The following is a 26,796-nucleotide window of genomic DNA, read 5'->3' as shown; positions in this document are numbered from 1 at the left end:
AAAAGATAGAAGATGGGGAAGAAACAAGAGGAATTAAAAGAGAAAATGATGACATTACATGAGTAGGAACATTAACCTCAATAAAGATACATTAGAAATAATAAAAATAAGGTCACTTTGCTAATCTATATATTTTTAAAGAAGCCTGAGGTGATACCAAAAAGGAAAAAAAAAATTCTTGATGCACAAGCACAGGAGCAGTGGGTGCGCCATAAAGGGGAGAGGAAAGAGGGAGGCTGTGGGCCAGAGACTGGACTTGCTTAAGTTCCTATAGGTGGCCAATGTCAACAGCAATAGCTCTTAGGCGGATGTGAAGAGGGCAATCACCTGCTCTACCAAGAAAAGAGAGAGGGGGGAGGAGTGAGAGAGGGGGGATAAATTAGCATGTTGAAAAATTTTAAAAAGTTTATCAATTAAAAAAAACTTTCAAGGCAGATGTTAGGAGAGGTACATTACTTTTTTTTTTTTTTAAACTTCATTATTTTATTTTTGGCTGTGTTGGGTCTTCGTTGTTGTGCACGGGCTTTCTCTAGCTGTGGTGAGTGGGGGGCTACTCTTTGTTGTGGTGCGTGGGCTTCTCATTACGGTGGCTTCTCCTGTTGTGGAGCACGGGCTCTAGGCGTGTGAGCTCAGTAGTTGTGGCTCACGGACTCTAGAGCGCAGGCTCAGTAGTTGTGGCGCACGGGCTTAGTTGCTCCGCGGCATGTGGGATCTTCCTGGACCAGGGCCCGAACCTGTGTCCCCTGCATTGGCAGGAGGATTCTCCACCACTGCGCCACCAGGGAAGCCCCAGGTGCATTACTTCTAATAGCTGGCTCAGGAACGATGGGGAGGAATTTCACGTTAAGGTCCACATGAATGCTCTCCTCCACTTCAACCACCTCGCTGAGTGGCCTTCAAAGTGAATGTGACTGAGGACAGTACTGAGGGAATAGGAAAAGTAAAATAACAACTGGATCTTCAATTACTTTAAGTATAGTCTTAGCCAAACCTGAGAATTCCCTGATGTTCATATCCCTAACCAGGACGATGAAGGGTTGGCAGGTAGAGAAGAATGCATTATCCCCTGTGTTCTCTAATTTTTCTTATTTCAGCTTGTTTTTAGCACACAAACAACAATGCCAACAGAACAGTTTCCAAGTTTTGCTATGAGAACACTCTATACCCTTCCCTTCATGAAGATATTATTGGTAGTGTCAGTAAGTGCCCTGAAATTTAAAATGCTGACATGGGATCACTTAAACATCAAGACAGAAACAAAAATCACATAATAAAAACTTAAAAGGTACTTCTGGGAAGCAGAATACTATGATACTCTTCATTTTTATGTACCGTAGGAAAAAGTCTAAGCAAACATATGCTCTAGCAAACAAAGTGGCAAATTTTCTAGGATATTATTTTCTAGCATTGAGCAATATGAATGAATTAACCAAAAAGAGAAATCAGAGGGCTAAACAGAAGGAGTGGAAACCTCTGAGACACAGATGCAGCAGCCATTACCAGGCAATAACTTAGTATTCTATAGTCTTTGTGTACTTCTGGTTTATTTTAATCTACATAAGTACACTCTTCCATCTGTGTTTCAAAACTAAAATTACATCGTTTTAGAAATTAAATTTCATTGTCACATTGGAATATATCAGCAAATATTCTGAATAACCAAACAGACAACATTTCATGGCTTTTTTTGAGAACTTAACTTCATGATTCAAAAACTCTGTTAAAAAAGACAAACCAAATAGTGCTTGGTCGTTTTTCCTTATTATTAAATTGTTACCCTAGACCTAAAGGTAGCTGCTAGGAATGCTATTACCTGAGTTAACCAGATTATCTAATTTCAGACATGCTGAAAGTAAGTTTTTAATATGACTCCAAAATTGGACGCACACTGGCAATATTCCATAGTCTCTTAAAGTGCTGCCTGATACAAAAGGTTCTTTGCAGTCTATAATGAAGTCTCCCTGGAAGAGGCAAGTAATATCTTTTAATCCTTCTACCTGCTTATACACTTCTATGGTAAGGATTAATTTGTAATTTGCATTGTATTTCTATGGAAAGTATGGGTACTCCACTTAAATGTATAATTATCTTTAAATAAAATATGGAAGGTAAAATGCTCTAAGCTGTTTGAACATTTTGAATCCCTTTATGAGCAAGTAAATTCTGAAATTTGAAGTCAGAGGTTTTCACAACAAACCAACATCTGGGACTGGACTTGTTGAGTTTGGGACTTCTTATTAGGTGTTGGGAGAATGATGGTGCTATGGGAACACTGGAAAGATGAGAAACAAAGAGAAGCAAAAGCCTGCAGTCGCAAGTCCTGTACTGCATGTCTTTAAGATGTGCATACAGACCCCTCCTTTCTAGGTGATGATCAGTGGTAAGAACCACTAAGACCCAAAATTGCTTGCCTCCACCAAGAGGTATTAGAAGGAACAACAGAAATTCTGTTTCTTTAGGGTGGGAGAAGATCACTGTACTTAAAATGTTTGTCTTCTGAAAACCCATGCTGGAAAACTGGTTGTGCCACTGTGCTTCCTAACATGGCCTTGGGCAAGGTTCTTAACCTTCCTGAACCAGAATTTCTTTATCTGTACAATGGTAATGAGATGCTATCTAACTCACAGGGTCTTCTGAGTATTAAAGGTGATGTTGACCCTTAGGTGCCTGGCATCTTTAGGGATTCTTTGATTGTTTGCTATCAGTACCATTCTTTCCAGGAAAGAGGAAAGTTGAATTTCTCCTTTACAAATGTAGGAAAACAACAAAAATAAGAAAATGATTCTTTAATTCACACTGATCAGGCATATTAGACTCCATTTCTTTAACTTTTACTTTTCAAAGTGCTTTTATACATATTACATTATTTCTTTGCTCTTTATATTAACCCTAAGAAATAAATTGTATACTTCTGGTCTCCCATATGGGCCAAGATGGGAAGATGATGGGGGAATTTTGGTCATCTATGCTCCCTTAGAAGTAAGGAGACGAATACACAAAGGGCAAAGGTAAGCACAGAAAAAACTCTACTCCCCACACAGCACTCTTGTCCAACATGGACTCCTTGATAAGGTAGAAAGATAATATTTTTACATGTTTTCAAAGAAACACAGTTTCACCACTACCAAAAAATCTGCATAGCAAAACATTAAAATATTTCAAATTTAGGAGGAAGAAAATAGAATACACCTCATTATTTTAAAATAATAATTTTGCTGAACAGATGTTGGCAATTAGACAATCTTTAAAAAATGTAATGACTGTATTGTTCGTAAACTTTTGTTCCACTTCCCCTAACTAAATACTATAAAACAATTTGATCTAACATTTTCAAAACCTTGAATTAATTATTTTTAAACGGAAAAATATCATTTTTTAATTTTTGTAATTTCATTAGAGTGTGACTGGAATTTAGAAAACAAGTTATTTTTTAATGGTCAAGGACTACACATACTAACCACTGACCAGATTTATGCCTATAAAAATTACATCCATAACTCTAGCTTTACAGTTCATTTTACGACCCATTATTCTAAGATTCATATGATTTAAAAAGTGACATAAAATTTCTGATGACAAAATACTATAATCATGTTATTAGGACATTCAAAATAAGGCAAAGTACATTACACTTGACTTTTTTTTTTTTTTGGTAGCTTGAACTGTAGATTTTCTCCAGTCTTAGATCACTTCTTCGTTTTCAAACCTTCAGTGGTTTGCCTACCCACCGCCAAATTAAAACATGCACATCTTTCACTCTGGCATGCACTAATTCCTACCATGTCATTGCAACTTATATTTTCAGCTGCACTTCTGATTATTTAATGGATTTAATTTGTCCCACATGTCTATAATTTACAAACATGATGATAGAGACAGTGGGAAATGGAGACAGAAAAGATCTTTGGACATGTAATCTAAAGAGGAAAAACACACAATTAACTGTAATTCGAAGCAGAATATTACAAATGATAAAGGGACAAATGGGTTGTTATGGACATAAAGAGAAAATATCAATTAATAGTGACTGGAAACAGAAAACTAGGTCTAGAAAGGTCAAGCTGCCTCCCCAAAGTCACATGCCAGGATTGAATGGTCATCTCAGACCCAGAGGAGAGCAAGAGAGGTAGCCCAGGAGGTGGAGCCCTCACTAAGCTAATGAGGGCCTGGTGAGGCTGGACAAAAAGGTAATTCTTCTGTTTTTATGTCTGTCTATCTGGAAGGCCCCTTTCATCTATTGGAGCAGTCTGAAAGCTTATCTGCTCTTTAAGTCTCCTTTTAAATAGCTTCCTTTGCACTTACATGTAACACTTAAAAATTATTTTTATGACACTAATACATTTGGCCTTGGATCTAATATTGAATATGCTATTTTCAGAATCATATTAGGTAAGATTCAGTTCAGATGTGAGTGACAAAAGCCCAAATTAACAGTGGCTTAAATAAGAAAGAATTTGGCTTCTCCCTTGTGTAAACATGTGACTAGGCAGAAGGGGCTGAAATAGCAGGGCCCCGGGTGCCTTCTATCTTGTTGCCACTGTATGTAACCCTGATCTCATGGTCCAAGATGGTGGCATCTGAGTTTCTGGCAGCAGGATGAAGAAAGGGATAAGAGGGGAGAAGAGGGCATGTGGGTGTAACCTCTCAAGGAAGATTCACAGAAACCACACTGTGATGCTTTTGCTTATATGCCTTGGGCCCTTTGTGAATCACAAGGCTACACCTAGTGGAAAGGGAGGTTGGGAAATATAGCCTAAAAGACTATATTTTTATATAGAATATACAGAATAGTACACTGAATAAGATATATAATCTTATACAGAATAAGACTATATTCTGAGGTAAAACATGCTTATTAGCTAGTAATCCTCTTGCTATGGAAATAGGCGAAAAGGATGTTGGGAGACAGTTAAAAGTCTTGGCTACAACTCTCAATATATATTTGTTAAATGAGTGAGAATGTACATTTCTTAATCACTTGCTGTACGGTAATATGTGACAACATCCATTATAAAATATTCACAACAATCTTAAAAAGCCACTCTATTTTTGTTACCACTTTATATATAAAGAAGTTGTATCTTAGAGTGGTTAAGTAATTTTATCCAAAGTGACAGTGGCCAGTTGAATCCAGAACCACTGATCTTGAACACCAGATTGCTTTACCATAGAATATAACTGCTTATGCAAATGTGTTTTACTTGTGTTAGATTTATAGGTAATGTGGCTTATCTTCACACTATTTATTAATTCACTTAATAAATACTGAGCAAATAAAAATTGTTCTAGGTCTTGGGGATACCAATTATGATAGCATATTTTTTCTTATTTATTAAACGTTTAGTCACTGGGATTGGTGAGAATACAAAGTGAGCCAACAGACAGTCCCCCTACCCTCATGCAGCTTACTTAATAATCTCCTGTATAGTCTTTAATTATAAGCAATGAGCAAAAAAGAATAAGAAGTTATAAGAACATATATTATGAGAACTGTATCTAGTCTAGGGTGAAGAGCTGAGTCAGGGAAGGCTTCCTTGATAAACTTGCCTCTAGAAGAGAAATTGGCACATGGGAAATGCTCAGTGAAAATACTGAATGAATGAATGATTGAATTTATTAATTAAAAGGGAGTTGGAGGTCACTTTGGAAGATGTTTTTGCCAAGCCTGGGAAGTAGAAGGGAATACCCTTCAAGAAGTCCCATGTGGCTGGAACTCAATAAATTCTCCCCACCTCCCAGAGCACATCGTTGAGTTCAATTATTCGTTGAATTAAATCAAACAGCTTTTTTTTTCCCTCTCAAATGTCCACACAATGAAGTAAAAATTTTTTTGCATAAGATCATCTGAAATGTTTTCTTTACTTAAATAAGCTCCACATAGGCTCAGAAAACGTGTCTATTGCCCAAATAGTTCTCTGCAAATAGGAGCTGCTAAATAAATACTGATTCATCTACAGCAGATTGGAAACTAAGGAAAACATTCTAAAAAATTTGTAGTGTACTCTTCTTTCAACATTTACATACATCTTTCCAAATCTGGGTTAATGCTCCTAAGAAAAGAAAAGCTAAGATCCATTGGCAATATCAAAATGTCCTATTTGTTGTTTTGTTTTACAAGATAATCACTTGAAAGAACTTCTTGAAAGCTACCATTATGTAAAAATACTGGCTCAGGTTGGGCTCCTGCTAGGAAAACTAAGAAAAATTTACATCTGCTTTTGAAACTCAGCACTCACTCTAATAGCAGTGCTAATGATAGTAACTAAGGAGACCTGAGTTTAACATAGCTTTCTTTTTAATCTGAAAAATGAAAATATAGCCTATTATTATAAACTCAGAGAAGAATACTTCAAACTTAAAGTAGCATTAAACACATAATACAAGCAAAAATCTGACAGCCCATTTGTCGGCCAAAAAAAAAGGAGATCTTTGTTATTTTTTCAAGAACCAAAATAACAACAAAATAAAACAATCTACACTAAGTACACCAATGTTAAGTTGAAACAGCTACTATTCTAATGAAATATATCAATTTTGGGGAAAACAGCAGCAGCCACAGCAATAACAACATTAAAAACAAATACATGGAGAAAATGTAACCAACATATAGCACAGGAATGAAATGTCCTGAAAAAGGTGTTAACGTGTAGAATGAATACACTTATGCCCAAGCTCAAAGTTCAGCTCTTTTCTTCCAAAGGGTCCTGTGCAATGGTGCTCCCAGGTAAGCTATGGTCTTATACACTGTTTTGATGAAAATGGAAATAGAAGAGAGAGAGACTTTCACCTCTGTGGGAGGATACTCTGTTTTAAAGTTCTCATCTGTCCCCTCAAAAATCTATTTCAACTCTATGTGGACAGGTGTGGCCTTGTGGCTCAAAGTGGCCAGTGGTAATAAGGAAGCGTGTCACTTGGCAGTGGTGTCCACTTGATCCACTTCTACTCTCTATACAGAGCAAACTCACTTTTCCAACTTTATACTGGCTATTATTTTCTCTAGGTAAATCACCAAGGCCCAAAATATATGCATCATTTTCCAAGCAGACCAACTCCTTTTCCTGATTTCTACATTTCTGTTAATGGTACCAAAATCATGCTCAGGCTCAAAACCCTGGAATTTAATTTTTCTTACTCTTTTCCTCCCTCTCCTCCCATAACACACAGTTGAATCAGTTGTCAGTGATGCACCCTCAAACCCTCTTACAGTTTGATCTTTTATTTTTATTTCAACAGCTGCCAGTCTCATTCAGGTCCTCCTCTGGGCAGTTAGCCATAAAAGCCTCTCAACTGCTGTGCCTGCTCCTAGACTCGCCTCTGCATTAAACACAGCATTTATTCAATAAAATTGTACTAAAAGCCTCGTTAGCACTAGGCTTTGTGTTGTATACACATAATACGCACCACACCACTGACATGCCACCTTCCTAAACTCAGTTCTGACAGTATTAATAACCTGCTGAAAACTCTTCAATAACCATCAAGTGCCACCTTCATCCAGTATTGATGTATTTCACCTTCTGATGTCTCCTTACCTTTGCAGACCCTTATCCTCTTATTCCGCGCCCTCCCACCCACCCCCGCCCACCCCCCCACCCCCCCCCACCCCCACATGTACCCAAATTTTCAGTATAGTAAACCAGTCCCTGTGGTACCTTGAGTTCCCTCCATCTCCTCTGTGATTCTTCCTTCCATCTGGAATAAGCTCTTCAATGTCATCCTCAAAAATGGTGAACATACTAAATTCACCTTTAATAATTAAAATGTAAATGGCTTTTTGATGTTTTCATTATACTCTGGTTGCGTAGAGAATAAGTATTTCTTCCTTAAAGACTCCTAAGACCCAGCTGAGGTTTTAAAAATAAAACATTTAAAGCCTGGTCTTCCAGAGATGTGGCTATTTTACGACCTTTTTACTATTTAATTGTGACTTAATTATTGAAGGCCTCACGTCATAGGCAAAAATCCTTTGAAAACGATTAAGCATTACTATTTCCAGTTCATGGAGGAATGGGGATTCCACTTAAGGCAGACAACTCATACAGGCAGGTTAATAATAAAACATCACCAAAGCAGCTTAAGTCGTTAGGTCTTAGAATTGTGATGTCTTGATGCCATCCATTACTTTAAAATATCCCACACTGATGTCTTATTTGGAAGAACAATATACTATTCTCCAACATCTTTATTCAATTAAGTTGCTTCTAATAGTGAAAGGGGCACATTCAAGGAGAAGTATATCTCTCTTGCTAGACTGTGAGCTCCATCAGGGTAGTGATTACTACATTTTTTCCTAAGGATCTCCACTATCACAATCCACCTGAGGTGTCTGCTTATTATGTAGTCCCCTGGGTTCCAACTCTGACCTATGAATTCAGGAACTCTAAGGATGGGGGCCATATTTAAAAAGCCCTCCAGGTAATTTTTATGGAGTTGACACTTGAGAACTACTGCCCCAGCCTAGAGGTGCACTGCTTGCTTATGGGCAGATATAAATTTTATAAAATACAATAGCTACTTTATAAAGCTTTAAGAAAATCCAAGACTCCCCCCATACCCACTACCAGTGCCCACCCTGTACCTCCAAAAATAAATAAATAAATAAATAAAAGGGCACTTCCAAGAGCTTTCAAAGTAAGGATAGTACAGAGGTTAGGAATGGCTTAGCGCTAGTCTCTCACAAAAGCTGTCTGCGTTTAAATCCCAACCATGCAATTTACTAGATTAGTCAATTTGGACAATTTATCGTTCCGTGCCTAGATGTCCCTATCTGACTAATGGGTATAAGAACAATACCAATTACATGGAATTACGGATTCAATATACACGAAGTAGTTGAAACAGCATATAGTGCTAGCTGTTAGATTATTTTCAAGCTAATACATAATAGTATGGATAATGAGACTCAGCTGGATCCAAAGTATAAGTGACTAGAGTAACTTTTTCTGCACTTAAATCTAACCATATTCAGTTAGTTTTAAACAACAACCAAATCCCCCAAATTGAAATGGTTTCCAATTAATTACTGTCTCAAAAAACTAAAGCTTTCAGAATCAGGCCAAGTGGCTTGGTACTTGGTCACATTTTCAACACAAGGAGGTTTTCAGTGAGGCCTTGGGGCAGAATAAATTTGTTCAGTGTCTACAGTGGAAATAAGGGTTTCCTTCAGCTCAGTCCAAATAGTAATCCCACTAGTTCCCAGACGATAAACATAAAGAGACAATCAAACCTTTAGCTCAGACTCTCACTTTTCCCCTTGCTTCTCGGCCTTTCTACCCCCACTAAGGACTCAGGACAGGCTGCCAGCAGACCTCCTCTGCCCTTGCAGGAGGTGCTGCTGCAGCCCTTTCAGAACGAACTGTTGCATTGGAGGCAGTAGCTGATGCGGACTCATAAGCAAAATCTCCCATGGGCAGGTCTCATAAGCACAGTTAACACCTTGGATTGAAGCTGGATCCACAGGCATGGCAGACTGACGTTCACGAGAGCGTTTGGTAACATCGGAGAAAAGTTACTAGAAACTCTGAAAGATGATAGGAACTTAGGGTTCTGTCTCCTTTAGTCCTAAGTGCCATAAATTGGGATATATAGCCCAGAGGCTGCCCAGATGGTTGCGAGATTTGAAGAGGGAACCAGAGTAAGTTTGCCATGAAGGTTATCAAGGTAGATTGGAAAACCCAGAGATATTAAACTTTGAATGTTTTGTTTTTTCCATGACAGAGAGTTATTTTCAATCAATTCAGATGATCTCCATTTCAATCTACCAGTATCATAAACTAAAAAAAAAAAAAAAAATCACTCTGGTAATATTCATGAGACATTGGGAACTAAACGAACCACAAGACATTTAAAATCTCAACCTTTGGGCTTCCCTGGTAGCACAGTGGTTGAGGGTCCGCCTGCCGATGCAGGGGACACGGGTTCGTGCCCCGGTCTGGGAAGATCCCACATGCCGCAGAGCGGCTAGGCCCATGAGCCGCGGCCACTGAGCCTGCGCGTCCGGAGCCTGTGCTCCGCAACGGGAGAGGCCACAGCAGTGAGAGGCCCGCGTACTGCAAAAAAAAAAAAATCTCAACCTTTGTAAATACAGAAGATAAGTTGGAAATGTTTTCCTCATGGCCAAAATGTATAGCAAGTACATATAATGAAAAAGTCTTTTATATATGAGTGTTTTACTGAATTATCTACTAACAGTTTAATAGATGTTAAAAATTGTATTAAAACAACTCCCTGTAACTCTTCATATTCTATATTTTATGAATAATACTAATACATTTTGTTGGGGTTTTTTTGACATTTCTGTAAAGGCAAAAATGACATAGCATAAGCTTGGGAAATACTAGTACTTTAAATGTTTCTCTATGGTAAATTAATCTTAGAGAGAGACTAAGAGAGGCATTAAAATAATATGATTATTTTAACAATGGTAATGTCTAAAGTTTCAAACTCTGGTGGTGTGATTATAATAATAAACTTATAAACATTTTGCAAGAAGTTAAAATAGATGTTTTTTCTTTAACATTTCTGGAACAGAACATAACCAGGATAGGAGAAGATGAAAATTTTGGTGTTTGGCACTCCAGGTTTAATTAGCAGACTTCCTGGCAAAAACCTTACAAATATTACCCACGCTCATCTAACGTTGCATATAAAAGTGGTATGCAGTGGTTACGGAGGAAAGTATGGGCCACTGGAATTACAGAAAGCTTCATTCCTCTGCTGCCCAGATGCGTGAGGAATTCCTTATATTGTGGAGAGATGTAGCACATATGGCACCAATGGGATCATGCTTAGAGGGCACAATTCACATGTAAGTATATAACAGCTGAACACAGAGATGAGCTAAGTTGTTTGGACATTCTCAGTACCACTCAGTGCAGTATGATTACCATGTGAAAACAACCAATATCTCTCTCCGATCTATTTTGTTCAGCAGTCTCTTTTCTTCTATCAATTATCTGCATCTATCCAACACAGTTGTTTTTTTTTTTAATTCAAGGTGCTATGGAAATAGACTTAAATCAGGTGTAATACTAACTCTCAAGTGATATAGGAGAAAGGTAAACAAAGACCCTTTTATGTTAAGTATATTAGCTGCTATGATTGAAATACATAGTTGGCAGAGTGGGAAAAAAGGACAGTGTAGTCACTTATGGCTTTGGAGATAAAAAGCAGGAATTTCAGGAATCACTTTATCGAAAAGGCAACAAAGGAGCTGAATCTAAAGGTTGGTAGATGGTCAATAGAAAAACCATGAAGTGTATGTGCCTAACCACAACAGCAGCAAACAGCCAGGTGAAATTGAGCAACAGCAAGAAATCCAGGTCAATGAGGTCTTGGGTGCTGAAAGAGAGGAAGCAGCTTAGAGGAAAAAGAGATTCCCAATGCAGCTTCTTTTATATTAGAGGCAGTTGCTATCTGGTTAGTCATCTATTCCATAGCTCAGAGAATCTGGAGTTAAGATCCAAAACACATCCATTAAAGCAAATAAGGAAGCAATATGCACTAGTATTAGTATAAATGTGGTAAATGACCAAATAATTAGAGACTTACTATATTTATTGTCAATATTATATATTGATAATATATTTATTATCAATATATTTATCAATAAATATATTGATAAATATATCAATATATTTCAGTAAAGATGCATCATGCCATTTTTACTTAATGCTAAGTGCCTTTTTGTTTTTAAACATTAAAAAGTAACATTTTTTAAAAGCATACACAACTATGTGTAGAAGCTCACTTCTAATAAACAACTTAAAGGAAAATAGTAATCTTCCATACAAGATTACTATTTGAAACAAAGATGATTAGAAGCAATATATTAATGTCTAGATATAATTAACCTTAGAGAGATGTTTACTATGAATGGGAGTGTATCTGAGAATGTAGCTTTTTTCAGGAAAAAACAGGCTAAAACATATTCTACTTGAATGAAGAAGTAGTAAAGACAGATTCGATTCTGTGCAATTCAGGTTCTGTAACTAGAAAACAACCTGGAAAAAAAATCAACTTTTTAATTTTATGATTTTAAAAATGGTTTTTGTGTTTCAAGGAGCTCCAGGTGCCTATAAGTACCAAAAAAGTCTTCAAACATATTATATATAGGCTTTTGAAATGAAATATATGATTACTCTATTTTTTGCAGCATTTTAAATACCTTGTTCACAAAGTTTAAAAACCCCACCACATATGAAATTTATATTCCAGAAATGTGAACTTGTAACATAACTTGTGCTCACATAAGTCTCTTTTGGGTCCATGTATTCCACACTAACTATTATTTTGTTTAAAATGCAAAAGTCAGATGGTCTTGCTTTTGGGTATTTAAACTTTTCTAACAAAGAAGAATCTAATAGCCATTTAAGAACACTAACTGTTGAAAATACTTAAAGACTTTATTATGACTAATGAATAATGACTACTTAGGAATTGCTGCTAAAGGGAGGACGCACTTCTGACTAGGATATACAACATGGTTCTGCCTCCCTCTAGTTTACAGACTTTTTGCGGGTCACATAATTCCTACTATTCTTCCTCATTTTTCTTCACTGTCGTTTCCTCTCCTTCCACCCATGCAGTTATCACTACTTGCAGTTCCAACAACAGAGTGATCAGATCATCAAGCAAAAGTGTTTTTTGCATTTTATTTATTTATTTTTAATGTATCTCAGGCAGTACAAAACCAGGCTTTATGACCTGATGAACCCTGTTTTTACAGTACGGTCTGAGGATGACCTGCAATAAATAGGTCTGTGGGACAATCCAGAAGTTTTTATTTTTATCCAGTGACCTATGTGATTCCTAGGCACATTAAAGTTTGAGAAATAACTACCCCCCCCACCCCCACTAAACTCTGTGGGATATAGAAAAGGAACATATTAAGTTCATATTCACATTTTCTAAAAGGGTAATGAATTATTTAAAATAGAAAGATCAAGATCTATTTTTCTGTGATAAAATACTAGCACTGAAACAACTACTGGTAAATTAATTTTCAAAGGAAGATTATGGCTTTGCCTTAATATACCCATCAAATAGATCAGCATATAATAATATATCTATGTAATACATAGTGTAATGGGAATTTCTCTCCTTTCATATTCTATAAATATGCCAAACTAGTTTTTAGTTTAACAAAAGCTCTATTAAAAATTGACTGTTTGGATATAATAAAATATTATGATTCAAATAGAATGGTTAGCAGACGATGTAAGACCAGGCTACACATGTTATACTATTATGTTTGCTTACTTTTCTATATTCTAGATTGAAAGCATTGTGAAGGCAAATACTATCTTTTTTCTAGTGCCCAGTAGAGAACAGACCACAGGGTAGACACTCATTTAGTAAATGTTTGTTGAACGAATGAATAAATAAATGCCTGGAAATCCAATGTATATGCATCCCAGAAAGAACATATACAAACAAAACCACCTTGGAAATTAAAAAAAAAAAAAAAAAACAATAAATGAAAACTACATGTAGCTATTAAAAAAGAAGAGAAAAATAACAGGAATAGAAAATATTTATCTTTTAAAATAAATAATAAATAATCATCCTGGCTGATCTGATTCAGTGAGCAAAGTTCCCAGGAGGTTTAGATAAGTTTTTAATTTTTATATATTACAAGGCGTATTTCCATAATTCTGCAAAGCTGTTATTTCTGACATATCAGTCAAAAAGGAAATTGATATTCCGGGGTGCTAATGACCCAGTTAGTGTTGAAGGTGGTGGTTATTTATTACTTGGAAAAAAATCTGGGTGAGGAAATAAAGGTCAGAAGAACTTGAAAAAAAAATAAGAAAAAAAAACCTTTTTGTTTAACTGAATTTAGTGTACTAACCCCTTAAATTCAGAACTAATTAAGAATATTGTGGTACTATCCATAATTGCATGCTGAGTGTGTAAATTTAAAAATGGCCATTTCAATTTTCATTTCATCAAGACAAGAAAGAAAATGAAATTGAACACTAATTAGGGCATGTGTCTCATACACCTGAAAGATTAGAGGAATACTGTGCTCATTATAAGTGAGTTTAAGTAAAGTACTCAAATGTTTCATTTGAAGGACTGAATATAAATAAAAGAATTAAATGACAAGGGAAATTACTAATGCTCAATCAAAGAATATTTGGTACATATTTAGACTTCCCAGAGCCTCCTAGATACGGTTTTCCTTTAAGAAAGGGATACACGTTTTCTTTTTAGAAAAATAACTTAGAAAATAAGATGTTATTAGAGAATATAATAACATAATACTCTGAACACAATCATGAAGTACGTATTGAATAACAATGGTGAGTTTTTAGTTTTCCTCCCATCATATGCAAGATTTCCTCATCTAATATAAACCCTTTTATTTTACTTTTACTTGTTTTTCTCTAAGAGTTCATTATCATCTTTACACCCAAAGAAAAATAATAATAACCATAGCAATAATAGTAAAAGACTGCCCTTAAAAGAAGTATTTAATTATTCTACTTAGGTTGATAAAGTTATATTTAATCTAAGTTCCTCTAAGAGTCTACCACTGTCCTGTTTCACTGAGGTTATTTCTACCTATAATCACTGGGATAAAGAAAACTTAAAATTCATTCACACTCTGAAAGACTTCTGCATAGTGTTAAGTAGGCAATAAACCGTGACGAAATAAATGAAAAATCAGGATATAAAACAACCATAAGGTGTTTCTCAGAGAAAAAAACTGCCAAAGTGTGTTATTTATGGTTTATTGAAATAGGAAATCACTGATGCTCACAAACAATTTGTCAAATAGAAACCCTGATGCAAACTTGTGACATCATCTCTCAATTGCTCTACAATTTCTGCTGTGAATCATAATTTCTAAAGTTTTATCATGACCTCAATCCTATAAATACATTTCATAAGGTCAACTTAAAGAATGGTCTCTGGAATGATTTTTAGCAAATAGAATACAAGCATTTTTTGTTGTTTTGTGTTTATTTAAAACTTAACTGGAACTTCATTAGTCTATGATCAAAACTGTAAAAAGGTGCCATTTCCACTCTCTGGAATTTTCTTTGTGCATGTGGCTGTAGATTAGAAAAATCACATGCAACTTAAGAAGGAATTTCTGCAAATGCATGCAAATTAAATTCATAAAACAAAACAAGAATATCAGGCAACCACATGGAGCCATATAGATAAAAGAAATGTATATAGGATATGTAAAACTTCATAAGAAATCTGAGCAAAGATATATCTGAAGGAGGTTTTGGCCCTGTTTTGAAAGTACTACAGAAATCATACTACTTGGCTGTAAATCAATTTCCCTTTCTATTAACTGCCTATAAAGCAGTCTCTATCTTCTGCTATAACATCACGTCATGGATTCCTATCTTAAAAATTACCTCGGACTCAAACTATGTAGTCAACAGATAAAACAGATCAGCTACCTAAACAAATCAAAATTCTCTAATAACTCCCTATTCCAATGAATAAAGCCAAAACCTTTTGGTATTCATAAATCCTACAGCGTGCTGAACTCGCAAACTAAATTTGAATGCATTCCTCTAGCAACCTAAACACAGGTCATGATTTTCTACATGGCGTTGCCCAGGTTCTCACCTAGCATCTTGGATCATGCTGTTCCCTTGATATCTGGTCTCTACTGAAAGCCATCTTCCAAGGCCTATCTTAAAAGCTATCTTCCAGTGAGGCTTTCTCATGATAATTACTTACTTCCTCCTCTGACCCCAGTGTATACTGGATTTTCCCTCTCTTCAGCACACATCAATGACTTGTTAGATGTTGTTAACATGCTCCCCACCAACAGAGGTATAATCTTTCACAGAAATCATAGTTTGATTACCTTTTCTGTCTCCAAATAGGTAGTTTCCTGTCTCACTTCAGCTAAGGGCTCGAAAAGTATTTAAGTAGATAAAATGTAAGATGCAGGCATTACTACCCTCCATCACATCTTTGGGAAATCACTTAGTCTCTTGGTATGGCATTGTTTTCTCATGTTTAAAAAAAAAATAGCTGACTGATGCTAATAAATAATAGAGTATGAATTGAAACACACTCAGCTATTGAAAGAGGGTTCTAAAGACATTTGAGGTATTATCATAATCCATTGCATATTCTATATTTGCACATATGGAACTACTTAAGACAGAGAAGGAAAAGACACAATTTTTATACTCTTGAAGTATCCAAATTTGCTACTAAATGTTAACACAGTACTAAGGAACACATGGCATATGTAAAAACCTCCCTCTTTGATATGTACCTTAAGATTGTGATATTTATAACCCAAGAATTTTAACATTTTTAACCCTCTTAACGCACTTTCCAATGGAATGTGCATGTTTCCCACAGTTTCAGAGTTTATAGTCCATTTGGACTCTAGCTAAATCATCCTTTCCTCTGTGACCATGAAGAAAAGTCACACTTTGGACCCTCACTATCTTCTCTGTGAAATGACTCTGGTCATTCCTTGCCAGTAACCTTGTTCCATCCCATCTGTTACCTGAATCCATGGCCATCTGTCATTTTCTGCAGCTGTCCAGGCATTTATAAGCCCCTTCTTATTAAGACGTGCATAGTAGGGATACCATTTCTGGAGTCCAAAAAGAGCTCGGTGGGTAGATGAAGCTGTGATTTGCTGATTTGAAATGATTCCACCTTCAATTCCCAATGGGCCCGAGCATTCTGGGAACAAATGAGGGAAAAAGTTTGAATGTATTAGAAATAATCCATATCAAAATATGGCTGTTAGATTTGATGGGAGATATTTTTAAAGTGATTTCAACGTGGACCATCATGCCATTCAAGCCCCTCGGAATTTACAGATTTGTTACTGATCACTACATGAAGGAAATAATTCTTTTTTTTTTTTTTTCTTTTTGTAGTACGCGGGCCTCTCACTGTTGCGGCCTCTCCCGTTGCGGAGCACAGGCTCCAGGACGCGCAGGCTCAGCGGCCATGGCTCACGGGCCCAGCCGCTCCGCGGCATGTGGGATCCTCCCGGACCGGGGCACAAACCCGTGTCCCCTGCATCGGCAGGCAGACTCTCAACCACTGCGCCACCAGGGAAGCCCAGGAAATAATTCTTGCTCTCATGCCACTCTCTTCTTCCTTTGCTTTGAATGTGGCACCTGAACAGACATGTCCTTTCTGCACTGTGATTCTGCGTTATGTACTGTTATCCTTTGCTGACCACGTTAACAAAAGTGTAATGTCCTTAAAAGGTCTCTCTCATATTTTATATTCCCATTAGCATGACCCACAAATCATAATTCCTCAATAAATATCTGTTGATCCATTACTTCTTGACTAGCCTACATCTGAGGTTTGTATCAAAATCATTTTCATACTGACTTAGCATTTCCCACTTCTATAAATTTTTTAAGTTAAATTTTTATAACCACTGTCAGTTATGCTTCCACAAAAAGGGCAATGTGTAAATCTGTCAACATTTAAAATTATTATAATAATAACTTGTGATATGTTATAAGTAACAGGAAATATATAGACAAATTATTTTTATAGAGTAAGCAAGTAAGCACTCAGACATTATATAGAGCAGTATAAATACCACTCAGTAAATCAAGATATTAAAATATTTACATTTCAAAATCCACAACTCTACCAATTGGGATTTTACACAGACATTTTAGCTTTTTTCTTTTATTGTTCTTTAAATATGCAACTTGGAAATTCAAGGTAAATTTCCTGATAAAAATTTTAAATACTAAGATTAAAGCATAATATACTCAAATAATATGTTCTCAGATACCAAAAGTGTTTAGATTTTAAGATTAGAAACGAAGGTAAATCAATCTAAAAATTATATATGTACTATATATCATATGCATTCAAATTTCTTAATTATCTCCTAAAATTTCACCAGAAAGTACATTTATTGTGAATTCAGTTTTGAAAATTCAGAACAAGTAATATGATATAATAAAAAGTAATACCTAGTTTTCTTAATTTCATTAACATTTCATATACTACATTCAACTTATTGCAAAATTAGATTTGTAAAATACATATGATAATTCTATTATAAAATACACTATAACATACTAGAATTCCTGAAAATATGAAAGGAGCATACTGCTGTTATTAAATGTTAGTGTATATAAGTCAACTTGATCAGTGATTGCTACCAAGCATATTTTAGATTTTAATTACTATTGAAGTCTAATGATTGTCAGTAATTAAAGGTTTACACTCAGATTGAGATTGAAAATATGAAAGGAAGAACTTTGCCACTGGAGTATAATATTTTAAAAAGTTACAAAGATGTTTCTCACTGGTAACCATTTTTTCACTAAGTGTAAACATGTTTCTTTTTTCTATTCCAAGCTCAGATAATAAGTAGTTCTAAGCACATTACTTACTAACATTTCCCCAATGAATTTAAAACCTTTAAACACTTTTTATAAAAACAAAAATGTGTGGATAAGTAATCATCTTAATCAGTTGTTATTAGTAAAGATGACATTAATACAGCAAAAATTGCATCTCTGTGATTGACAGCTGATAAATCATTCACTTGATAAGTTCAATTTAAGTAGTAAGATCTTTTCTAAAGAATTGTATTTAGAACTCTTTAGCACTTTATAAAGGTGCGCTGTATCATTTTGAAGTCATTAAATTAAGAAGCCATTTGTTTTTAGAGTAGCAGTATTAGAAGCCAACGATAATAATCTGATTTCCACATTCCTAAAAAATTAACGTTGAAAACTCAAATGTTGAGTCTTTGGCCTCTTGCTTTGCTTTGCATTTCAAACTTCAAGATCTTTACAGATTTCATAAAATCACTAAGAAACTTTCATGATGCTCTTTGATTTTAAGCAACTGCAGGAGCCTGGCTTTTTAAGAAAATTGCCATTAAAAAGAGTCTCAAGGATGCTTGTCCTTGATTTGTACAATGTTTGGATGGAAAAATGTAGCAGGCAGGGAGGCCATTTATTGTAGGCCCGTCAGTGGCATGGCAGAGTTAGAGAGCCAGCTTTGATTAATTAAACTGCTTAGCCTTAGAAAGAACTGTGTACCATTTAGTTGTTTACTTCTAAAGACCTTATGCTGAATTGGATATCTTCACTGAATTTTTAACCATTTTTAAAAAAATTAGACCTCAAACTACACTATTCAGTATGTCTACTTTGTCAGCACTCTTAACCTACCAACCTCCCCTTATTAGCTACTATATCAACAAACACAGTGGCTGTGAACTGTTGCATTATCATATAGGCCAAACACCAATGAGCAATTTAAAAAATATATTTGCAATTTTTTACTCAGCCATAAGGCTCCCAATCTTTGTCATGCCCTCAACAGTCATTCATTCAGATAAAATATAATTTAAAAAAATATATTGACATGTTATACTTATATAGGGCTTCACAGCTTACAAAATATTTTCACATGAGCTATCTCACTATTATGATGTCAAACTGATGAATATTTCTTTTCTCAGTCCTCAATTTCACAATTTTTTTTTTAAATAAAGTTTTGTAACACTCACTTACATATACTTTATGTTGCTGATCACTAAAGCCCAGCAGAGGGAACATGACTCTGGGGGGTTCTTGACCAAAGCATGAGTCTGTGAGGTATCAGTTTAATTCCTTAAAAATTGAGTGGTCCTCAATTTTTCTCATTTTAAAAACTGTGGTTATGGTGACCCCTAATTCACCAGCTGTGAGGTAAGGAAAGGTAAACAGTGCTTTGCCTTTATGTGACTATAAATTGTGAATAATGAGCTTGGTTCTACAAGGCCACTTGCATTTCTCTCTTTAGAGATGAGGTGATCCTGGCCTTTTAGCTCCTGCGGAGCAGGCACCAGATCTTACACTGTTGCATCCTTAGATGCTCACAGTGGCTTGGCTTGTACACAAGAAGAGCTCAATAAATATGTGATGAATATTGGTGGCTTTTCCCCCCCCTAAACAGCAAACTAATAAGCAAATCCAACTCTTACACTTTATTTCACACTGGAAAGTTGTCACACACTAGCTTTCCTTCACTCATCATTTGGACCACAATCAAATGAATGTCATCATAATAAAGGGTTCAAAATCCAATTTCCTTTTGCCTGTGCCATCCACTTCCCCAATGTCCTATTAAATGCAACAATTATAAAAACTAATGAAGGAGTTGCAATTCAGAATGCAAATGATTATACACCTAAGATTAAGTGACCTTAAGCAGCAAACAATAAGATGCTTAAAAGAAAGATAATATGGAGATAGACATTGCTATCACTATCCATAAGTGAGGGAAGGATATGAAATAATACGTGAAAAACAATATTAGACAAGCATTCTGAAGTTTGAAAAATGCATCTATATATGTTTCCTCACATAATCAAAATAATATTTCAAGGAAAAATGATTATCACACCTATTTCATAAATGAGGAAACCTTTGAGGAGGGAAGTTAAACTCATAAAAGATGAGTCTAGAATTTAAGCCAAATGCTCTGTGCACAAACAGAAAATAATGTCAACTGATAGAGTTAAGAGTTCAGTAATCCTTTAAAAGTTGATTCTGAATTTCTTTTTCTTCTGCGTTTTTATATGGGGATGTGTGCATAAACATACTAGGATAGAAGATAGGAAAATTAACATGAAGGAAATGTGTAGAATATTACTAGTGGTACTCAGGATATGACAGAGCTTTGACAAATTGGGATACCTTAAAATAGTAGACAACAGTCTGTGGCAGTGAGTCACAGAAGTAAATATTGAGGTATTATGGTGGTCTGTGTCCCTTTACAGGTGTTAAAAAATTGACCTACTACCATTATTGGCCTATATACTGCTTATCTAATATGGATAGGTTTATTCAGTCTTGACTAATTTATTGACCTCTTACTACATGCCCATCTATTCATCAATATATCCATCCATCCATCCACTCTCCATTCATTAAATTCAGTTTTGAAAAATGCATATTCATTAAAGGCCTACTATATACCAAGCACTTTTCCAGGCAGTGGAGATACAGGGATGAACAAGGCAGAAAAAGTCTCAGCTCTCAGAGTTCATATTCTAGTGGAGAGACAAACTATACACAAACACTTAAATAAACAAGGAAATACCATGAAGTGATAAGTGAAAGAAAAAAAAGGGTGAACCAGGTGGGAGTATGAGATGATCAGAGATGGCCTTTCTGAGAGGTGAGATAAATCTGATCTCTGAGTGAGAAGCAGAAGTCAGCTACTGCACTAGATTTACTGTACTGGTTTTCTGAAGGAAACATTTTAATATAATAGAGCAGAGGCTGTGAGGTTGGATGCACAGGATTCCCTGGGAGAATGGGAGAGGGAATTATAAGCCAGCTTGGGCTTCAGGGAAAGACTTCCTGGAATAGAGTAGGGATTAACATAGTGAAGAAGAAAGGAAGGGCAGACAGAGAGATAGGAAACAGCCTGGTATGATTAGGGAAGTAGAGGCAGATCAGTATTACTAGACCAAGACGGGCTGGTCAGAGGATAGTCAATGATGGGATGAAGAAGCAGAGATAGCCTAGATTATTTTGCTGAGAAAAATTGATTCTATTAGTGATGGGGAGCTTTTGAAGGATTCTAACTATGGTGATATTGTCATTTAATATAAATGACTGAAGAGGGGACAAAACTATGGCCAAATAGAAAGCTACTACCATGGTCCAGGTGAAAAATGATGCAGGTCTGAAAGGGAAATGGAAAGAAGAGTTCAAAGCATACTTAGAAGTTAAAATTGAGCAAAGCTAGTGTTAATTAGATGTAGAATGGAAGAGAGAAATGGAGTCTCTTCGAGGGTGACAGATAGTAAATAGCAGATAGTAGCTCCCAGTTAAGGGATTGGCCATGTCTCACAAATAACACCTTTGAATCTAATTCCTTCCTTAAAATTTTATCAAAAATTATTCTTCCTGGTGGATTGCATTTGAGGGGACCTGTTTTAGTCCCACCTGCTATTACCATGCAGAACCCTATGGGCTACATTCACATCAACCAGGCTGCAGGGACAGGATTGAAAATTGAAAACCTGCCTCTAAGCTGAGGCCACACCCAGAACTTCCTTGCCCCATGGCTTATCCATGTGTGTACATCTGCTGTCCCACAAAATGGGGAGCCCCTTTGTAGACAGGGATTATATCCCACATAGTATCCAGCAGCAAGCCTCATTCTTAGCAGAAAATTAATCTTAAAATAAATATAAAAGGTAAATAAACAGTAAAAATTACAGCTAACATTTTATTTGTGTAGTTTATTTTTAAATTAAAAAATTATTTCCCTTAGTCTCTCAAGAGTACACAGATACTGAAGCCTTTAGAAGTTGTTTACATGCTGAGTAAAGAGGGAACGTATTTCTTCCATAAGGAAAAAACAAACAAACACAGACTGGCAGTCAAATGGGTTACTTCTCTTTCAACTAGTTGCCACAAAGTAACCAGGTATTTCTGAAATTGTCCACCATTACCCCTAGAGTGGGACCAGCGGCAATTTGATCACTGTCAAATATGGCAGTAGGACATGGTGGTCTACATTTCCTGACCATAAGAGCTGTGTTTATGTATCTCTGGTATTGTGCTTGCTTTTGTCAGATTCAACAATAATCCTAAATTAATGAGTCCAATCAACAACGATTACCAAAGGCTTTTAGGTGTCATTTACATAATCAGTTAAATAACTGCTTTGCCTGAATTGTCTGAGTGGCCTGGAAATGCCTTTGACCGGAGGCCCTGCTGTTCAGATGAACTGAGCAAGTGAGTGATGTCACCTGGAAGGCTGAGTAAGAGCAACTGGGCCAGCTGGGGCCAAGCCTCACATGCTTTCCCCAGAGCGGCTTCTCTGCCTTTGCCAAGTTCACGCGCAAATAAAATAGCTTCAAAGTGAAGTCCTTCTCACTCTGCAAATTCATTTTCTGGAGCGTGGCAAAGAATGGAGTCTGCACTTTATTGATCTTTCAGCTGACAAGGAAGCAGTGCCTCAAAATGTCTCACATCTTGTTCCTGAGTGTGCTGATTAAGCCTTTCAAATAAGGGAGATGCTCGGCTGAATCTGTAACAGGAATGTACTGCTTTCATTCGCTCTATCTCAGTATCCAGACATCTTCAGAATGAAAGGATTTCAAATTAAAGCTATGTAAGAAACAAATCTTTAAACATCTTCAGTCTTCTCTTTCTCTGGGCATCTCATCTTACAGGAGTGAGACCTCTGCTGTGCTTAGCATAGCACGATAATTGTGCTGAACACGAGCGCTGGCAAAAGAATTACTGATGACCTCCAATACTGCAGAAGCGAATGCTGATTCAAGCAGAAACTTCCCTCTGTGCCACTTGGACCATGGCCTTTCTTTTATTCCTAGTGTTTGCTCTACTTTAGAGTTGTCTTGATACTAGGTTCTAAATTGGTGAGGGAGAGATCAAGGTCACTATTCCTCACACTGCGCCTCAGAGGTTAACAGAAGCCCTGAAGATTTTTTGCTTGTGAGTCTTGTCACTTAAGCTCCCCCACTGCCCCCCGCCCCCCACACACACACTTGCTGATTTCTCTCAGGCTATCATTTTGCTGGTGTTGCAGACTGGTGTCAGAGGAAAGAGGACAAGGGATAGAACGACGATAGGAAGTATAAGAAAGGCTGATCTCAGGAATAGGGTTTGGATGCACTGGTTTGGTGGTAAGAGACCAGGGAGGTGGGAAGGAGCTCCCCGCACATGGTGTGAGAATGTGAAAGTGGACATGCACAGCACAGCCTTCCCTTCACTCACAAATCCCTGAAGAGCACCCTGGGGGTCAGCCAGCTGCTCCCCATTGCACTGGAAGTGATCACCTTAAAAGGACTGAGAGTGAAAATCCCATTTGGTGATGTTTGTTTCTCTCCACACTTAGAGAATGCTGCTTTGTGTCAAGACATAGTTTTCACATATGGCCACAGTAACGTTGCTTAGGGAAACCAGTAGCTGAAAAATCATCAAAATGATTTCCAAAAATTAGTTAAGCGTATTTGGAATTTACATAAAATGAAGGTGTAACTTGGAGAAAACTCTATTTCTTTGCATCAGATGGGCTGCTTACACTTGATAAATGCTAATTTTCTTCACAATCTTGAAGATTGATTCTGTGATACGTGGCCACTAAAGAATTTTCCCCATTCTATTAAGAACTGTATTATTTTCAATATCGAGAAGCTCAGAGGTGCCCGAGATAAATGATGAGGAACAACTATTCGTGCATATTTTTTTTCTCTCAGATAATAAACTTCTTAAAAGCAGAAACCATGCCTTTTGCATTATTTATGTTTCCAAAGCACTTAGCACAGTGACTTACAATTGGCAGTTCTCAATATCGTGGGTTAACATAAATTAAAACAAATCATTGTTGTTTTGGAATTACTTCTCTTCCTTTCTTGAAACTGAATTAATCTTCTGAATGTAGATATTATCACTCTAAGGATTCTATATACTGGGTGGGTGTTAAAATCAGAAATTCTTTCTTGGTATGCTGGAACACTTGAAATACATAAGAAGTAGTGCTTGGAGGTAGGGGAAGTATCTGGAATGAAAACCAGCCTTTCTAAAGTTACAAATTCAATTCTCAGCCATCTAGCTATTTTCCTGTAAAATGTGGTTATGCTTTTCTTCACACTGTATTATCTCAAGTCAATTATGATGTACTATCAGTTTAAATTAATTGTTTTAAATTCCAGAAAAAATTAAACTCATGAATAAGCTAAATTTGAATAGGAAACTGTCCACTAATATTTCCCCAATCTAATTTTTGAGCATATTGATGCAGAATGATAGTGTTACTTAAATAGCAGGGCCAATGGACTCTAGTATTCAAAGGCCAAAATTTGTATTGAGATAATTCACAAAGGTCAATCAAAATCTAATATTATCATCCTGTCACAGCTAACAGCATTGCCATAGGACTATCAAAGAGCACATTTTAGTTTGTTTAAGATATATTCTTTCAAAAGAGAAAAGCATACAGGCTTTTCAAGCACTGAATGTACTTTTGCAGCCAGGCAAGATTTCAGTAACTTGTACTCAGGCTTCCACTTACACTACACAATTCATCTTCTACCAACTATGAAGATAACAACATGGTTTGATGAAACATCTGTCTGTAGAGTCAAAAGCCTGCAATTCAAAAACCTGCAGATGTATACCTATTCTTGCCTTCCGACAAAACATACATCTGCACAGGAAAGAGCTAAAAAGGGGCATAATGCCAAGGTAAATGCTAAAGGTGGGATGCAGTTGCTCCAAGAAACATGAGTCGAATAACCAAATGTAAATATCCAAACACTGCTATGCAGAAGACACTTTTCCACACTTATAAGCTATTTACATCTTTTAAGTGTCTTTGGTAAATGCATATAAGTACTGCAAGGTGTTGCCTCTGATGTTTTATTATAGCAATATGATTGGCATGTCAAACAGACTTTTATTTGAGAGATGAATCACTGTCCCATATCCAGTTATCAGCTATCTGGTCATTTTTTTCCTGTACAATGCAGCTTTGCTTTTCTTCATGCTGGATGTTATCTCAGGTCAAGTATGAAGTCTCAGTGTTCCAGAGGTCAAAAGAAACTAAGCAAGAAGAGGATAAACAGGAAGCCATTGCAGATGGCAGGTACAGCATAATGAGCCCTCTCTAATGCTAGCATACTTTGGAAAGTTGGTGGAACAAAGGATGGAGGGCAAAATGGAGCCTGGAAGTACACAGTAGATGATTTGATTATTTGAATTCTAGAGATGTCTACATGTATATTCACTTTTAAAAATATAAAGAAGCGTTTGTCATAGAGAAAATAAATACACAATAATCATACAGTCAGAGAACTGTTAGTGTTGGAAAAGGGAACTAAAAGTTCTCGCAAGTAATTTTTTTAAGTCTGCTCTCAACGTCACAACCTCAGCTCCATTATTTTTCCTCCTTCCAAACTAAATAAAAAACTAAATCATTTGTCAGCATTTCCAGTAGAGAACTGAGACAGAAGATGAATTCTTGATGATAATGCATTTACTAATCGAACATTCCTAGAGAAGAAAGTATCACAAATGCTTTGCATATAGTATTTGCAATGATTTTGGTAGTTCTGAAAGGGAAAACCCAATGTAGAATTTTAAACAAAATAAATGTAAAGCTACAAAAACAAAGGATGCTTTATGAATTTTATAGAAACAGCATTCTAGGAGAATTTAATAGAGTAACAATTTTATTACAAATCTGTAGAAGCTAAGCCAGCTTTTCATATATTAACTCTTATCTGAGATTCATATGAGATCTATTTTATAATGTAATGAATATAGGTAAGCCTATTAAAATAAGAAATTTAACTTTTGTTTCTTTTCAAAGTAATTTTATATAATAATGGTAGACCCTGATATTTTGTTATGTTCAGGTTAAATGTTCATTTTTGTTGGACAGTATTTGTAGAAAAACAACTAAAGTGTGTATCAGAGCTACCTAATAATGCACACATATATTTCAGAGAAGTAAGGTATTAAAAACCTTAAATCTGGATTTAAATCTTCAACTGCTGAAAAGAAGATAGGATATTAGTTATGTTCAACAAAATATTCATAATGAGATACATTGCTACTTTCTGGTATGTTCAAACAGAATATATTATTATTATGTAGTCTGACCTAATGATTAAATAAATAGGTATGCTTCTTATAAATTTATGTTAAGAATAGATGACAAGGAGGGACCTTCAAGATGGTGGAGGAGTAAGATGTGGAGATCACCTTCTTCCCCACAAATACAACAAAAATATATCTTCATGTGGAACAACTCCTACAGAACACC

At 36.1% G+C, this 26,796-nt stretch overlaps 1 protein-coding gene across 2 annotated transcripts in view; it reads right to left on the bottom strand.

The window, feature by feature from the left end:
• The window catches only part of EDIL3 (EGF like and discoidin domains 3), a 429,857-nt gene that overhangs the window by 138,287 nt on the left and 264,774 nt on the right, over positions 1-26,796 (bottom strand). For both annotated transcript variants that reach the window (XM_027100685.1, XM_027100686.1), the window contains one exon: positions 16,502-16,683. In XM_027100685.1, coding sequence (XP_026956486.1) covers positions 16,502-16,683 — 182 coding nt within the window. The remainder of the gene's footprint in view (positions 1-16,501; positions 16,684-26,796) is intronic.

Source organism: Aethalodelphis obliquidens, unplaced genomic scaffold (assembly GCF_003676395.1).
Source record: "Aethalodelphis obliquidens isolate GAN/ISIS:26980383/991018 unplaced genomic scaffold, ASM367639v1 scaffold4, whole genome shotgun sequence".
NCBI lineage: Eukaryota > Metazoa > Chordata > Mammalia > Artiodactyla > Delphinidae > Aethalodelphis > Aethalodelphis obliquidens.
The sequence above is the reverse complement of the archived record's forward strand: the minus strand, read 5'-3'. Positions and strand labels throughout refer to the sequence as shown.